The sequence below is a fragment of the Amblyraja radiata genome, chromosome 3 (genome assembly GCF_010909765.2).
Source record: "Amblyraja radiata isolate CabotCenter1 chromosome 3, sAmbRad1.1.pri, whole genome shotgun sequence".
In the NCBI taxonomy this organism is placed as follows: Eukaryota; Metazoa; Chordata; class Chondrichthyes; order Rajiformes; family Rajidae; genus Amblyraja; species Amblyraja radiata.
The window spans coordinates 53513115-53530726 of NC_045958.1; the positions used below are offsets into that span (position 1 = coordinate 53513115).

Consider the following 17612-nt stretch of genomic DNA (forward strand, 5'->3'; position numbering starts at 1 on the left):
CCAACATTTGATCTTAAATAATAGTCTGCCAGAACCTATAAGTTTCCCAGTTCTTTTCAATAAACATTGAGGAAAAACATTAATCCTTTTCAGAAGGCCCATTTTATATACAATGTGAAGGAATTTTATTTCACCATTCATAATGCAAAATACTCCAGGGAATATATGCCAGGAACTGGTAGGGTTGATTTTTACCATCTGGGATTTGCAGAATCCATGTTTAAATGAAGGAGAGGGTGTTTTAAAAATGTAGTTTTATGTTCAGGGGTAGCCATTGTTAGGCTCCTCTCACTGCATTCAAAAGGGGGTGGTGCTTAGTTACAACTGTGTCTGCAGTGACGGAATATAGTGCAGAGGAGTAAAGGCAGCAGGATTTCACACTGAATTCAGCACTGTGTCTGTGAGAGTGTCTGTGCATGCGTGTATTTTTAATTTGTTCCTTTGAATTCTAATCTTCAACAAACATGGGGAAGAAATCCAAAAAAGGATGTGATTTTAAAGCTGTTTTGAGGAAGAACTGGTTGCTCATGAGTACAATTCTCGCTGTAGTGTTAGGTAAGCTTTGCATGTGTAAGCTCTTGAATATTTTGTTGATGTACAATGAATATTTCTTCGTAAAGGAAAAGATCTGAATAGATTCATGTTATTATATAGAGTTCTGTATAATATAGCTACATTCTAGATCTTATTAGTATTCATATCACCGTGTTAATATTAACACCTGCTAGTGCGGCTGATGCTTCAATTGTGCGGTTTTTAATGCTTAAATTAATTGGTTTGACAAATTATGCAGGATTCCATTATACCATTGTCCCAAAGCTTTTTAAACCTACACAAAAACAAATGCCAGATAGCATTTTTAATGAGTTATATATGTAACATTGCAATGAAATATCTAGCTCTAGCTAGTAAATGTAAGAGTTAATCAGCCCATCACATGAAATGGTATTTTGCAATTTTATTCTCTTTATTTATTCTCTTTTCTGTTAATTTAATTCATTGGGTTATCTATTACTTAATATTCACTGAAGGTGAGCAAACAATCTCTTCCCAGGTTGAAGCCACAGCTCTCTGTACTTAACTACTGGGAAGTATTCAGGGGTGTTTGAAGTGAAATTATCTCAAATATGTGAAATTGATTTGCAAACAAAATGATGAAGAATCTACAAAAATAATTTCAGTTTCATACTAAGCGAGGAGTGCGAATGAAAGAACTAAGAGATGCTCTTTTTTCTTGTGTTGTGAGAATATCCACTTTCCATCTGTTGGGGAAAGATGCACTATCATTTATGGGTGCTACTGCAGAGAGAGAGGGAGAGAGAGAGAGAGAGAGAGATTGAGAGAGAGAGAGGGGGGGAGAGAGAGAGAGAGGGAGAGGGGGGGAGAGGGAGAGGGGGGGAGAGGAGAGAGAGGAGGAGAGGGAGAGAGGGGAGAAGAGCGGAGAGAGAGAAAGGGAGAGAGGGAGGGAGAGGGAGGGAGAGAGGGAGAGGGAGGGAGAGAGGGAGAGAGAGAGAGGGAGAGAGGGAGAGAGGGAGAGAGAGAGGGAGAGAGAGAGAGAGGGAGAGAGAGGGAGAGAGAGGAGAGAGAGAAGATGAGAGGAGAGGAGAGAGAGAGAGAGAGAGAGAGAGAGAGAGAGAGAGAAAGAAGGCGAAAAGGTGACTGAGAAACAACAAAAGAGAAAGAAAGAGAGATTCCCAATTGACTTGAAAAGCTTTTCAACTTTTCTCAGGAATAATAGAGGAATGAACAAAGAATATAGTAACAAATGAATTATGTATTAACTTATTTACAGTAAATGATTTCTAACTGGATTTGGGTAAAAGATGCAGTTCTTTCTTATTCTTTCTGAATTATAATTTCATTGATAATTAAAGTAAAATTATTTTTAAAAAATCAATTTAGCTCATAAACAATACAATTGGTTTTCTAAATTTCACAAATAATGGCTAAACGCTATGTGCATCATGATTTTTCTCTCAATGTAATTCTGTAAAATTGATTTCAGAGGATTATTGCAAAAACAATAATGTTCTTCCAAAGTGTCCAATCATCACCTCTAATTTACTTACTTTACTAATTTACTAACTATCCTTCTTCTTTCAATAACAGATTCCCTATTATCTGTATGTAACTTTCACTCCATGTCTTCTGATTACAAAACGCATGTTATCACCTGAACATCTGCAACTGGTGGCTTTATTAATACATGATGTATTCAAAATAGTCACGTCTGCGCTCTGGAGGAAAATAATTTTATTAGGTTGCACTTATCAGAGCCCAATTCTATTCAGTATTGTTTGCACAGAATTCATTTGAATTCATTCAGAGTGATATCGTATTGTAACTGACCCGCATTCCAATGCTAATACATTACAATGAACTGCCCCTTTGAAATGATTATCCGTGATCACATCAGAGATTTAAATTTTAAGTTTGCTCAGAGAGATGTGACCCATGTTTCATCTCAGCAAAAATGAAGTGTGTCTAGAATTGTTTAGTCTTTGTGTATAAGTATAATATATGGTCGATAATGAGCGTTCATCCAGTGTCATTTCCTTACAGTAAATCCTCGTTATAATAGACTGACTATAGGAGGGGAGTGGTGTCCGATAATGCAGATAACAGAATAAGGTATTGTCATTGTATAAGTAGTAGAAACAAACTGCAGTTGCTGGTTAATCCACAAAAGTACACAAAGTGCTGGAGTAACTCAGCAGGTCAGGCAGCATCTCAGTCTGCCAAGGCCTATGCGATCCTCCAGTTGCTAAACATCTTAACTCCCCTCCAATTCCCATACTGACCCTTTCTGTCCTGGACCTCTTCTACTGTCAGAATGAGGCCAAACACAAATTGGAGGAACAGCACCTCATATTTTGCTTGTGCAGCTTACAACCCAATGGTATCAATATTGATTTATCTTACTGTTTTTATGCCTAGTTGTCACCTTCCCCACAGCCAACAATGAACCATTCTACATTTCCCTGATCATCATCTGTTTTGATCTGTAGTTTTCACACCTTACCCCTCCATATCTCTAGTTTCCCTCTCCCACTCTGAAGGAGGGCCTCGACCCTAAACATCACCCATTCCTTCTCTGCCTGTCCCGCTGAGTTACTCCAGCAATTTGTGTCTATATCTGGTGAACATGGATAGGCAATGTTTCGGCTCGGGACTTTTCTTCACACACACTGGCTTGAAATCCAGGTGAGTTGACGGGCCCAGCCTGCTGGCTGCCAGGGGAGAGGAGAGGATCGGCGCAGTCATTGGTTACGGCCCGTGGGTGGCTGGTGTGCAGGTAAGGGTTGGTGGTGGCAGGCACGGCCTGGAAGTGGCCGAGGAAGTCATGTGAGTCAGCAGTGGCAGCAGTAGGTCTGGCCGGGGAAGTCGGTGTGGGTCGGGGGTGCCTCTGGTAGTATATCAGTAGGTCTGACCGCTATAACCAAAATGCATTATAATGAGGTGCGTTAAAACAAGGATTTACTGTACTTGGAGATATTTAAAGAAAAGTTGAAGTACAATTTTGCAGGAATTGACAAAAAGAGAGTTTGCTCAGTTATTTGAAGCTTAACAATGGAATTTGATGAACTGCCTTTGATGAATTGTAGCGATAAGCTTTGGAATAAAGGTATCTATAGTTAGAGTGAGACTGCAAGCTCCAAAGGCAAAGATGGAATACCATGTTTCTATTTAGCCAAGGCATTAAAAACAGGTAAATATATCTGGAAATGTCTCGGTATGCTAGGCAACAACTGTGGAGAGAAAGAAGATGATGGGGTGCACTAATAGCTAGCTGTGAGACCATACAGAGCTGCCAGCTAGCAGCAAAGCATATGTCATTGACTGACCTCTGATCTGACCTTGGATTCACCACTGAGTCCTGTGATGTTCCTGAATGACCCTGAGCTAATGTGCAGATGCAGTTCATATCCAATTCCTCAGCTTTAAGCACACATATATGAACTAGAATGCGTCACCAAACTTCATTAAGGTGATTAAATTAATGTTTTAATTTTAATTTATTTGAATTAATATCAATATTTTAATTCATTTACATAGGGTAACTGCATTTTAAATGAACTTACTTTTTAAAATCATTTCAATTTTTTTTTCAATTGTCTCTAAGGGTCATAACTGATCGTAAAACAGCAGAGACATCTGAAACAATTGGAAAGGCCTTCCAACAGCACAAGCTATTAGAAGGCATCAGAAATGTCAGTGGATGGGTTACATTTTTGCAGTCTGAAGCATAGTTGCTATTCTGCTTTCAGAATGGCCTTGACAGGAACACCTGAAGATTACTGAGAACTGTGTGGTTGCTAAACATGGTGAAACTTGCGGTGGAGGTGGAGCTAGGGAGGCAGGGAGAGTGGGCGGGGGGAGGGGGAGAGAAAGCTTTGTCTGTGATAGACGCATGCCAGCTAATATTACTTTTGTATCTTTGCATTCATTATAATGTGGTATACATATATAGAGAGAAGGATGCTACTCCTTCCAGTCTGCTACTAAGAACCAAATGGGTTGGAACAAATGGAAGCCCCAAGCAATGATTGATTGCACAATATTTCTTAGTAGTTACAGCAAATGGATTGTGATTGGATTGAGATTTTACTGCCCTTTAAATGCAGATAAATAATTGGGAATCCAAAATTAACCATTACATTTCTGAATGGTAACTGAAATTGAGGAGAAGATATTGTCATTTAGCATCTGATCATAATATGTGACACTTACAGTATATACTTTAGCCCTTCCACACATTTGATATGGGAAAAATAATAAGATAAAGAGTAAGATTTGCGAGTTGTTTTTGATTAGGATGGACTTTGCATTGTTTTGCTATAACTCACATGGCTGTTCAGCAATTTCCATTGGGCACCTCTGGTTTAGATCTATCGATAGTCTCAATTTCAGTTTATCAATCATAAATCTAATTCTGTTCATATTAATCAATTAATGCAATCAAGAAATTATTTCTTGCATCCATTTATCAGTATCACACATGACAGAACGTAAAACTGAAAAGGGTAAACACAAAGTTATGTAGTTAATATAATACTGGTGAAACGTACATATGTAAACACTGAATTGTGTTCTCAATCAGTAATTAGAGTTCATTTTTGTAAACCACGAGACCTTTGGCCATTTCATTCTGTTGATGCATAAAGTAATCCAGATGTAACAATATCACTCAGTTAATTTTAACTAAATATTATCCTGAAAAATTAGCATTGTAAATTTTAAAGATCTGTGTTGAAATAAGCATGGAGAAATGTCGCCACTTATTATATCTCAAACTGACACCATAAAGAGGTAATGGTTAAAAATCATGCCTATGAATCAACGATCAAGTACAATAATAAAATCACGATTATATTTTATTTACAGGTGATCAATTGATATTCTGATCCATTACGATGAAGGGATTTAAAACAAAATATTTGCCTAAATATTTCAGAGAGGGACATTAAAAACCTGCAAACAAATCTTTGACGGAAAGCTGTTTAGGACATGTATTTTTTATCCATTGGATCAGCCATAAAAGGATTAGGCTGGGTTTTTTTTTGTGTTGTATAACAGACCATAAACAGAGGGAATTAGGTCCTTAAATTGCAAATTGCCTTGAGAGAACAGCAATCCCAAAACTGAGAACATCTATCAGAAAAAGTGAAAGTGACGATCTTCACTAGAAAAATCGAACGTTTAAAGACGACCATAGGAATTTGACAGAGGAGACACAGGAATATAAGTGTCAGCAAATAACAATGCAGCCTTATAGGACTTTGGTAAGGCCACACTTGGAGTATTCCATTACAGGAATGATGCGGAGGCATTTGTAAAGGTGCAGAGGTGGTTTACCAGAATTATGCCCTGGATTTGCGGATGTTAGCTGCTAGGAGAGGTTAAACAGACATGGATTGTTTTCTCTGGAAAACCAGAGGTTAAGGGGAGACAATAGAAGTATATAAAATTATGAGAGGCATAGATAGGGTAGATAGAAGCTTTTTCTCAGGATGGAGATATCAGAGCATGGGAACTACAGGGTATATCTTTAAGATGAGAGGGGTAAAGTTTAAAGGAGATGTGCGTGGCAATATTTTTGTTATACACTGAGGGAGGTGGCTGCCTGGAATGTGCTGTTGGTGGAGGAAGTTCCCCAGGTGGCATTTACAAGACATTTGGATTGGCTCATGGGTATGTGGGGAATGGAGGAATATGGATTATGTGCAGGCAGATAAGAGTTGGTTTTGGCATCATGTTGGAATAGGCATTGTGGCCAAAGGTGCCCGTTTCTGTGCTGTACTGTTCTATGATAATTCCAAATTCAGTAGTATGCACAGGAGTTTAAATTTGAACTCTTTGGAGGAGCATAGTCATGCATTCCGAACATTCTGCACATCCAAAGTTATATTTTGGAAGAGTATTGGGTGAGTGGGGACGTCATGCTCCCAACAACCCTTTGCATGCCCCTTGGAATGGCTCAGGCGCAGCTGGTAAAGTGCCAGAAAAGTGGGCTCAAATCTGATCTCCAGTGTGTGGAGTTTGCATGCGCCCCTGGGGTAGAATGGGTTTCCTCCAGGTGCACCAGTTTCCTTTCTTAATCAGTCATTACAAATAGCCCGAGTATTTAGGTGGCATTGATGAGAATGTGAGGAGATTAAGAATTGGATTAATGTAGGATTAGTGTTAATACGTGTCTAATGGCTGGCAAAATGGGATGGACTTTGCTGACTTTAGAAGCAGGAGAGGTCTAAAATAAATATTTCAGTTTGCTATTTATTCTTATGAGGATGAGAATATTTAAATATTAAATTAAAAATAATATATATATATTTAAAGGGAAGCTACAAAAGCACACTGGGGAATAGGAACAAAACCAGATAGGCTGCAAAAGAGGCAGGAGCACATTGGCTTTTTATGTTTAAGCAAGAACTGCAGATGCTTGAAAAATCGAAAGTAGACACAAATGCTGGAGAAACTCAACGGCTGAGGAACAGGTGATGTTTCGGGACGAGACCATTCTTCAGACCGATCAGACCCGAAACGTTCTCGACCCGAAACGTCACCTATTCCTTCGATCCATAGATGCTGCCTCACCCGCTGAGTTTCTCTAGCATTTTTGTCTACCTTTGGCTTTTTATGTTTTTCTGTTCCTTTGCAGGAAACAAATACATTTAAGTTTGTTTCATGTTCTTTTTTGAGTGCCCATTGTATTTGTGAAATGAAATATCTCAACATTTCTCTACTAGCCTGTTTAAAAAAAATAGATACATCATTCTACCTGAAAAAAGACTGAATAAATGCACCTTCCACTAGTTAGCCGCCCAAATGAGAAAATCTACCCAGGTTTTCTCCAAGTATGTCAAAATTACATTTGTACAGAACAGTCGGTATGAGACCAACTTTGGTAAATTATTAAGATGATTTGATGTAATGACAAGCCCAGTATAACAGAAATTAATAGAAGCAGAAATAAACAAAAACATCAACTGTTCCTGATAAATTAAATCAAAATAATATGCAAGTTGGAAATAAAAATCAGCACTAATATTTAACTTAGTATTTCCATGCTGCAAATTTAAGCATGTCAACAGAAGTTACCCAGTATTAAGACCAGATATATTCATCCTCTAACTTGAAACCGCTGCAGTATAGTAACATAATAGTTCTATTACAAGGAAGGCTGCCAGTAAGTGCCCATTACACTGGCATTGAGACATGAGTTCAAATTCCCACCTTGGGGAATTTAAATTCTAATAATGAAATAAATCTGAAATTTGAAAAAGATGTTCAATTCAGGAATGAAAACCATAACTCCATCAAGATGTTGTAAATACACTCTGGGTCACTGCTGTCTTTCAGGAAAGAGAATATGCTGCCCTTACCCCATTTCTTTTATTTGTGGCCAATGAAATTATATATGGTCCGGGTTTGAGCTTGCCCTCGGGTGCTGTCTGATTGGAGTTGGCATGTTTTCCCTGTGTTTGTGTCGGTTTCTTTCGGGTGTAGCTGTTTCCTCCCACATCCGGAGGACATGTGGGTTTGTGAGATAATTGGCTTCTACAAAATAGCCCTAATGACTACTCATAGAGTCATAGAATGATACAGCGTGGAAACAGGATCTTCGGCCCAACTTGCCCACACCGGCCAACATGTCCCAGCTACACAGATGAGATGGTGGAATAACGTAGAACTAGTGTGATTGGGTGATCAACAGTTGGCATGTTCGGTGGGCTGAAGGGTCTGTTTCCATGCTGGATCTCTAAACTAAACAAAACAGTGATGCCTACCTGTGCCTGTTGGCTCAATATGTTCTCATTACACTATGAACTACACAACATCTTATTGCTGATATCCAGATGGACAAAGTTCCTTGTTTTGTAGAAAATCAAGCCTGTCGTGTAAATGTGGGATGGAAATGATCAAGGAGTTGAATGACACGCACATCTTAGAATTCCTGAACAATTGAAGAGGTGCTTAGTTTCATAATTTGTAAGATAAATTTTATGGTAATTGGAAAATTATCCATTGAGGATTGACCTAAATGTATGTGTTAAATCCCAGTTTAGAAATTTCATCCTGGATTAATTCATAATACTGGCACCTCTGCATTAGCAGATTGTAGATTTGTGTTTCTTCACGGATTAGAGTAATTGATGAGGTGTTAAACAGAAGTCTTTAATTTCCATTCAGGTATGACTGAAATATCTCACAATGCTCTTTGAATAAGGGTCCGATAATGTAAATAGTCTTACAGCACAAAAATGGGTCTTCAGCCCTCTTGTCCATGCCTACCAAGACACCACATTATCCCATGTTTGATGTATATCTCTCTGTCCATGTACCTGTCCAATTGTCTTTTAAATGTTATTAGTTTACTTGCCTCAACTATTTCCTCTGGTCGCTTGTTCCATAAATGTACCACCCTCTTCGTGAAAAAGGTTGCCCCTCAAATTCATATTAAATCTTTCCCTTCTCACCTTAAACCTATGCTCACTAGTTCTTGATTTCACAAACCTTGGAAAAAGACTGTGTGCTTTCACCCAAACTATGCCCTTCGTGATGTTGTACACCTTTATAAAAATAACCCCTTAGTCTTCCATGCTCCAAGGAATAAAGGAATTATCTATTTGAATGAATGAATAGATTTATTGGCCAAGTATTCACATACAAGGAATTTGCCTTGGTGCTCCGCCCACAAGTGACAACATGACAGTTAGGAATGACACATAAAACATTAAGCATTAATAATAAAACATTATTGATTTAACATGTGAATTAAATAAAATGCCAGGGTAAAAGGAGGCTACAGATTTTTGGTTATTGAGTAGAGCTACTACTCGTGGAAAAAAAGCTGTTTTTATGTCTGGCTGTGGCAGCTTTGACAGTCCGGAGTTGCCTTCCAGAGGGAATTGATTCAAAGAGGTTGTGGCCAAGGTGAGAGGGGTCAGAGATGATCTTACCTGCTCACTTCCTGGCCCTTGCAGTGTACAATTTGTCAATGGAGGGAAGTTTGCAGCCAATAACTTTCTTAGATATTCTTCAGTTCCTCTGTTCTATAACACTTCCCATTACCCTACACTTCATTGTGAAATTTCTACCCTGGTTCAACTTCCCACATTGCAACACCTCACATTTATCTGTATTAAACTCCATCTGCCTTTTTCCTGCCAACTTACCCAGCTGATCAAGGCCGCTTGATGACTTTCTGCATTGTCTTCATCACTCAACTATTTTAGTGTAATCTGCAAACTTTCTGAGCATGCTGTGTACTTTCTCATCCAAATCGTGATGTAAATGACAAACAACAGTGGGCTCAGCTCTAACTCCTGAGGCACACACCTAGTCAACGGCCTGCAGTCTGCAAGACAACCTTCCACCATCACTAAATGAGTCTGCAGAAGGTTTCCAACCCAAAATGTTGCCTATCCATGTTCTTCAGGGATGCTGCCTGAACCGCTTAGTTTTTTGTGTCTATTTTCCACCATCTACTTCCTGCCATCAAGCCAATTATGTATCCAATTAGCTAGCTCTCCTTGGATCCCATGCGATCCAAACTTCCTGAACAGACTAAAATGTGGAAACTTATCAAAGGCCTTGCTGAAGTCCATATAGATTATATCATCAGCTCTGCCTTCATTAACCTTCTAGGTTATTTCTTTGAAAAATTCAATCATACTCATGTGACATGATCTTCCTTGCACAAAGGCATGCTTAGTATCCCTAATTAACTCCTGCCTTTGCAATTGCATATATATCTTATCCCTCAGAATCCCCTCCAGTAACCCACCTACCACGGATTTCAGGCTTGCTACTCAATAGTTACCAAGTTTTTCTTTGCATCTCTTCTTAAATAAAGGCACAATATTAGCCATCCTCCAGTCTTTAGGCATCTCACTCGTGGCTAATGATGACACATATCTCTCAGCAAGGGCTCCTGCAATTTATTTGAGTATTGTGTGCAGTTTTGGTCTCCAAATTTGAGGAAGGACATTCTTGCTATTGAGGGAGTACAGCGAAGGTTCACGAGGTTAATTCCCGGGATGGCTGGACTGTCATATGTTGATAGAATGGAGCAGCTGGGCTTGTATACTCTGGAATTTAGTAGGATGAGAGGGGATGTTTGAAACATATAAGATTATTAAGGGTTTGGACATGCTAGAGGCAGGAAACATGTTCCCGATGTTGGGGGAGTCCAGAACCAGGGGCCACAGTTTAAGAATAAGGGGTAAGACATTTAGAACAGAGATGAGGAAATACTTTTTCACACAAAGTTGTGAATTTGTGGAATTCTCTGCCTCAGAAGGCAGTGAAGGCCAATTCTCTGGATGCTTTCAAGAGAGTTAGATGGAGCTCTTAAAGATATCGGAGCCAGGGGATATGGGGAGAAGGCAGGAACAGGATACTGAATGGCGGTGCTGGCTCGAATGACTCGAATGGCGGTGCTGGCTCCTGCACCCGTTGTCTATTGTCCATTGAGTTTCCAACGATTTATGGATATACCTGATCAGGCGATATCCTGAATGTTGTCTGTCCACTCGTTGCCGCAGTGATACATTTCAAAAGTGTATGATGGGTTGCAGAGGTTTGAGACAACTTCAAGTAATAACAAAGATACCATGGAAATCCTGTTCATTTCTATATAGACAATAGACAATAGATGCAGGAGCAGGCCTTTCGGCCCTTCGAGCCAGCACCACCATTCACTGTGATCATGGCTGATTATCCACATTCAGTACCCCATTCCTGCCTTCTCCCCATATCCCCTGACTCCGCTATCTTTAAGAGCTCTACCTAACTCTCTCTTGAAAGCATCCAGAGAATTGACCTCCACTTCTGAGACAGAGAATTCCACAGATTCACAACTCTCTGGGTGAAAATGTTTTTCCTCATCTCCGGTCTAAATAGCCTACCCCTTATTCTTCAACTGTGACCCCTGGTTCTGGACTCCCCCAACATCGGAAACATGTTTCCTGCCTCTAGCGTGTCCAATCCCTTAATAATCTTACAATTTCAATAAGATCCTCTCTCATACTTCTAAATTCCAGAGTTTACAAGCCCTGCCGGTACATTCTCTCAGCATATGACAGTCCCGCCATCCCGGGAATTAACCTCGTGAACGTACGCTGCACTCTCTCAATAGCAAGAATGTCCTTCCTCCAATTTGGAGACCTAAACTGCACACAATACTCCAGGTGTGATCTCACTAGGGCCCTGTACAACTTCAGAAGGATCTCTTTGCTCTTATACTCAACTCCTCTTGTTATGAAGAACAACATGCCGTTCGCTTTCTTCACTGCCTGCTGTACCTGCATGCTTACTTTCAGTGGCTGATGAAACATAGAAACATAGAAACATAGAAATTAGGTGCAGGAGTAGGCCATTCGGCCCTTCGAGCCTGCACCGCCATTCAATATGATCATGGCTGATCAAGGACCTCCAGATCCCATTGTACTTCCCCTTTTCCCAACTTGACACAATTCAAATAATAATCTGCTATCCTGTTTTTGCCACCAAAGTGGATAACCTCACATTTATCCACATTAAACTGCATCTGCCATGCATCTGCCCACTCACCCAACCTGTCCAAGTCCCCTGCACCATCATAGCATCCTCCTCACAGTTCACACTGCCACCCAGCTTTGTGTCATCTGCAAACTTTCTAATGTTACTTTGAATCCCTTCATCTAAATCATTGATGTATATTGTAAATAACTGCGGTCCCAGCACCGAGCCTTGCGGTACCCCACTAGTCACTGCCTGCCATTCTGAAAGGGACCCATTAATCCCTACTCTTTGTTTCCTGTCTGCCAACCAATTCTCTATCCATGTCAGCACTCTACCCCCAATACCATGTGCTCTAATTTTGCCCACTATTCTCCTATGTGGGACATTATCAAATGCTTTCTGAAAGTCCAGGTACACCACATCCACTGGCTCTCCCTTGTCCATTTTCCAAGTTACATCCTCAAAAAATTCAGGAAGATTAGTCAAGCATGATTTCCCCTTTATAAATCCATGCTGACTCGGACCGATCCTGTTACTGCTATCCAAATTTGCCGCTATTTCATCTTTTATGATTGGCTCCAGCATCTTCCCCACCACCGATGTCAGGCTAACTGGTCTATAATTCCCTGTTTTTTCTCACCCGCCTTTCTTAAAAAGTGGGATAACATTAGTTACCCTCCAACCCCCAGGAACTGATCCTGAATTTATAGAACATTGGAAAAAGATCACCAATTCGTCCATGATTTCTAGAGCCACTTCCTTAGGTACCCTGGGATGCAGACCCTCTGGCCCTGGGGATTTATCAGCCTTCAGTCCCATCATCCTACCCAACCATTTCCTGCCTAATGTGAATTTCTTTCCTGCCAAATGTATATCTTGTACTATTAAGCAAAATAGCTTGTTTCAAAGCAATCTTCTTTGGATAACATTAATCCATTATTGTTTCTGGAATTACTAATAATACACTGCAATATTAAAACCATTCCAAATATAAACTCAGGATAGCATTCAACTTATGACAGCAATTAAAATATTATTTTGAAATAAAACCTGAGATAATGATGCAATTGAAGGCCATGAGTAAGATAAATCCTCCATTGGGAAATTTATCACAGATATTGCTTCTGAAAATTCAAAGACAAATCAGAAATAGTCACGCATTGATCTTAATCATAAGATGTCTTCATAATTATGATGCCTTTAAATATTCTTAATCCTGATTAATTGAATTATCAATAGGGTATGGTTGAGAGATACTGACCATGGCATATTATAAACATGGTAACAAAATTACTAAAAATATTTTAATAGTTTGTTTAATTTTTATGTAATTTCCATTTCACGGACAACCTGAAGCAACACATCTAGAGATACAGTAACATGATTCGTCATCATATAATGCACACCACCATTTGCATTGAAGCACCATCAGAGCTTTATAAACAGATTTCATTACCTTGCAATAAATCGTAAGGAATATGTTTAGGAATATATGTACGCTTTTATTTTTTTTCCAATCCTATTCATTCTGGTATATTTCATTGTCATGATTCATAATCTGAAGAAGATACTGTGTAATATTCTACACAGTGCCAGTAATGATTAGTCAAACAAAGTGATCCACCAGAATCTTTATTGAAAATTCATGTTGCGAATCATTAGAATTTAGAACATGTGTGAGTGAAAATAACGTTGCAACTTCTTTGCCATGTTGGTAACTCAGAAGCTCTGAACTAAACAGCTATTTAGTATCACAATTATTCAGTTATCACAATAATTATTGCAGTATGAACAATTATGACAACAAATTGGATGGCAATAGGGTTGCTGCCTCACAGCGTCAGAGGCCTGGGTTCTGACCTTTGGTGCAGTCTGTGTGGAGTTTGCATGTTCTCCCTAGTGACCACTTGGGTTTCCCATGTCCCCAAATCACGTGGGATTGTAGGTTAATTGGCTTCTGTAAAGTTGGCCCTAGTGGGTAGAGGGTGGATGCAAAAGTGGGATAACATAGAACTAAAGTGAGTGGGTGATTGATGTCAGCAATGACGATGGGCTGAAAGGCCTATTTCCAGACTGTATCTTTCAATCAATCAATCCAAAAATGTATCCATCTCAGTGACATTTCTTTAGAAGATGAGTTGTTGCTTGTTAACTTTATGATCTTTGCTTTTTCATCTGAATATGGTTGTGAAAGTGTGCTTCCAATTATGAGAATATAGCAGGGATTAACTGTGGAAAGATCTTATTCACATAACATGTGATTAAAAGAAATTCAGAAAAGATGTCCCTTCTGTAACTCTCTTGAATAAAAAGATAAATCACACCTAAAGCATTGTTTTAAGTACAGGTAGTAGAAAAGGTGTGGATATATTTTTAAATACAGATAATTTGCAACAATTGGTTAGATCTGTTAATTAAGGCCATTGATGAGAAATAATAGTAAGAAGAAATTGTGGTCTGGCAGAAATAATGTTGTAAATTGCCTGTTTGGATCATTTGTGGTGATGTAAATGGGCTGAATTATGCTGATTGATAGCCAACAGGTATGAAGGACAACAGACACAAAACACTGGAGTAAAGGGCTTGTCCCACTTGGCAATTTTTTGGCGATGCCGGCATCATTCACTGAAGTATCAGGTCACCGAAAAATTTGCGGTGGTGACACGGCATGATGACGTATGATGCGCGGTGTTTTTTTCAAGTGTCGCAACATTTTTTCTGTCGCCGCTGGATTTTGAAATGTTCAAAATCTTTTGGCGACACTAATATGACACCGGCAGTCGCCGAAAAAATCGCCAAGTGGGACAGGCCCTTGACTCAGCAGGACAGGCAGCATCTCCGGGGAGAAGGATTGGGTGATATTTTGAGTCGAGACCCTTCTTCTGGCTGAGAGTCAGGAGAGAGGGAACGGGATATGGAAGGGTACAAAGAACATGTAAGGTGTGAAAAGAACAGATCAAAGCAGACTATGCTCCAGGAAATGTACAATGGTTCATTGTTGGATATGGGAAGATGTCAACGAGGCATACAAACAATAACATTAATCAGGAGGACAGTGAAACTAGTAGGAGAACTAGAGAAGGAAGCCACCAGCTATCAGACTCAGATTTCTATGCAAGCACATGTCAAAGACATCCGAAAGGTTAGATGCAGATAAGTATGACTCCTCCATCTGTAGCTGGATTCACCATTGAGAATGCACTTTCCATCTGTCCTGGGACTTATGCCGGGGAAGGTTGGCATAACATAAGATCATATGATCATAAGTGACAGTAGAATTAGGCCATTCGACCCATCAAGTCTACTCTGCCATTCAATCATGGCTGATCTATCTCTCACTCATAATCCCATTCTCCTGCCTTCTCCCCATAACCTCTGACACCTGTGACAACATTGCCAATTCTATTTACTAGAATGTGGCTATCCACACTGGAAAAAATGTAAGTATAGGCTAAAGCTTTACTTATTTTACTTTAATGCTTTCTTATTTATGTGTTAATTACATTTATTCATTTTGTGTTTATTTCTTTTAATTATTTGAATATATTTTTAAATGTTCCCATCGGAGATACTTACGTACTGTTAAATTCTGTTCAACAATCTTTGAGAGTGGGTGAGTTTTGCAAGGGAAAAGGTTCAAAGATCAGACTGATAGAATAGAAAAAGGCTCACACTTCAGTTACAGTGTAAATCAAGATTATTAGCAAAGGGAGTAGTACTCTCTCTCTGCCCCCTTCCGTAACACCGGTCACAATACAGCCCATTGGTGAGGCCTTCCAGTCTGAATCAACTTTATTGGCAATAGGGAATAAACATCTACTTATCTAGGTATGCACAGGGTCTCTTCTACAGCCGCACACCTCCCTCTCTCTATGCCCCCTTCAGAGGTGCCAGTCGCAATCCAGCCCATTGGTGACACTTCCCTTCTGAGAACAAAGGAGCACGCAGGAGACGCCTGCTTTATACTAAGTGACTGCCATAGCGCTACGTCTAGCCAATAGCATTCCGAAATGCACCGCTAGTCCCTCAATGGCAGGGGCCCACAGTCTTTCCCGCCCACCCTTGATACCAAGCAAAGCACGATGCCTATTTGTTAACTACAGCCTATTTGCACAGCAGGCTCTCTCACTACAGCAAGTAAGCTCACCTCCTTGGATGCCAGCAGGGTGTAGAGAATCAAACAATTCAACCCTCTGCAGCCAGAAGAAAGAAATGCGGGTGGGTGAGAACTAAATGTTGTGAATTCAGGCAGGACAGGACAAGGATAATCTGGCGGGGTGTCAGGGGTTATGGGGAGAAGGCAGGAGAATGGGGTTAGGAGGGAAAGATAGATCAGCCATGATTGAGTGATGCAGTAATGGGCAAAATGGTCTAATTCTGCTCCTAGCACTTATGATCTTATGACCTTATTCATTCTTCTGTTCTTCCTATTCTGGGTGAGACTGAGCACAGTTATTTAAGAATTACAGTTATTTAAATATGACATAAATATATTAAGAAATGAAAAAGCATAACGATTTATTCGACGTAGCATTAGCAATAAGACAGAAATACCTTATCAAGAAGGATGTTTACTTAATATATTTACTGTGATGGGTGCAGAACCTGTTCTGATTCATACTTTATTTTAGACAGAGAGCAGATCAATTTTTTCCCAGCATATAATTCAATGGTTATGTGATGAGGCAAGAAACTACCAGAGACTATATTAGTAAGGCATTGACAGTGTGCTGAAGCATCCAGCATGGGCAAGGTTTGCATCAATGGGTGTACTTTGTTGAGTAGACAGAGCTGCCACGTTGGAGCTCAGTGCTTGAGTGCCCCCGCCCTTGATCATGTGCTTTACTGCAAAAAAAATACTTCCCTACACTCCTAGTTGATGGATTATCAACTAGGTTCAAAGTTGCTGCAGATCACACAAGAGCGTAATACATTTTACAGTCTATTTTTTTAACATATATATTTTTTAACTATTAAAGTGAATAAGCAAGTTGTAAGCAACACTACCTGACCCACTGAGCTCCTCCAACATTTTGTTTTAAGTGCTGAGACATTAAGTGCGGGGACTTAAATCTTGACCGCCGGTCTGCGGCCTACAACAACTTAAAGCCGCGGTCTCCGGTGAGGAAGAGCCGATCCTGGACTGACTCTGGACTCTGGTCCTGACCACGGTGGGGAAATGGAGGAGGACTGGCCAAATTTTGTGCCTTCCACCACAGTGATGAATGCTGTGGTGGATGTTTGTGTTACAGTTTTATTGTGGTTGTGTGTTCTTTATTATTGTATAGCTGCAGACAACCCAAATTTCCACCAGCCTGGCTGTGTGGCAATAAATTATATCTAATCTAATCTAATCTAATCCAAGATTTTGCTATAACCAAATGTTACCCCACATATTTGCATTATTGTAATTTCCTTAGCAATACATAACATGTTTGGGAACATGTTCATAAGTGATGCAAAACAGGACAGGCTGCTTAGAAGGGAAGGAGAAGAGGTAAAAGGACTTGCCATCAGCCAGATATGTCCTGTGCGAGCCTTTCTGCACTTCTACCTGAACCTCAGTGAGAATCTACGCATGAAATGTATGAACGTGTAAAGGGATC

General features: G+C 39.8%; 1 protein-coding gene across 1 annotated transcript in view; it reads left to right on the top strand.

The window, feature by feature from the left end:
* The first annotated feature begins 464 nt into the window (after nt 1–464).
* slc1a1 (solute carrier family 1 member 1) overlaps nt 465–17612 on the top strand; it is a 74947-nt gene continuing 57799 nt past the window's right edge. Inside the window, exon 1 of the mRNA XM_033017813.1 lies at nt 465–555. Within this exon, the coding sequence (XP_032873704.1) occupies nt 465–555 (91 nt within the window). The remainder of the gene's footprint in view (nt 556–17612) is intronic.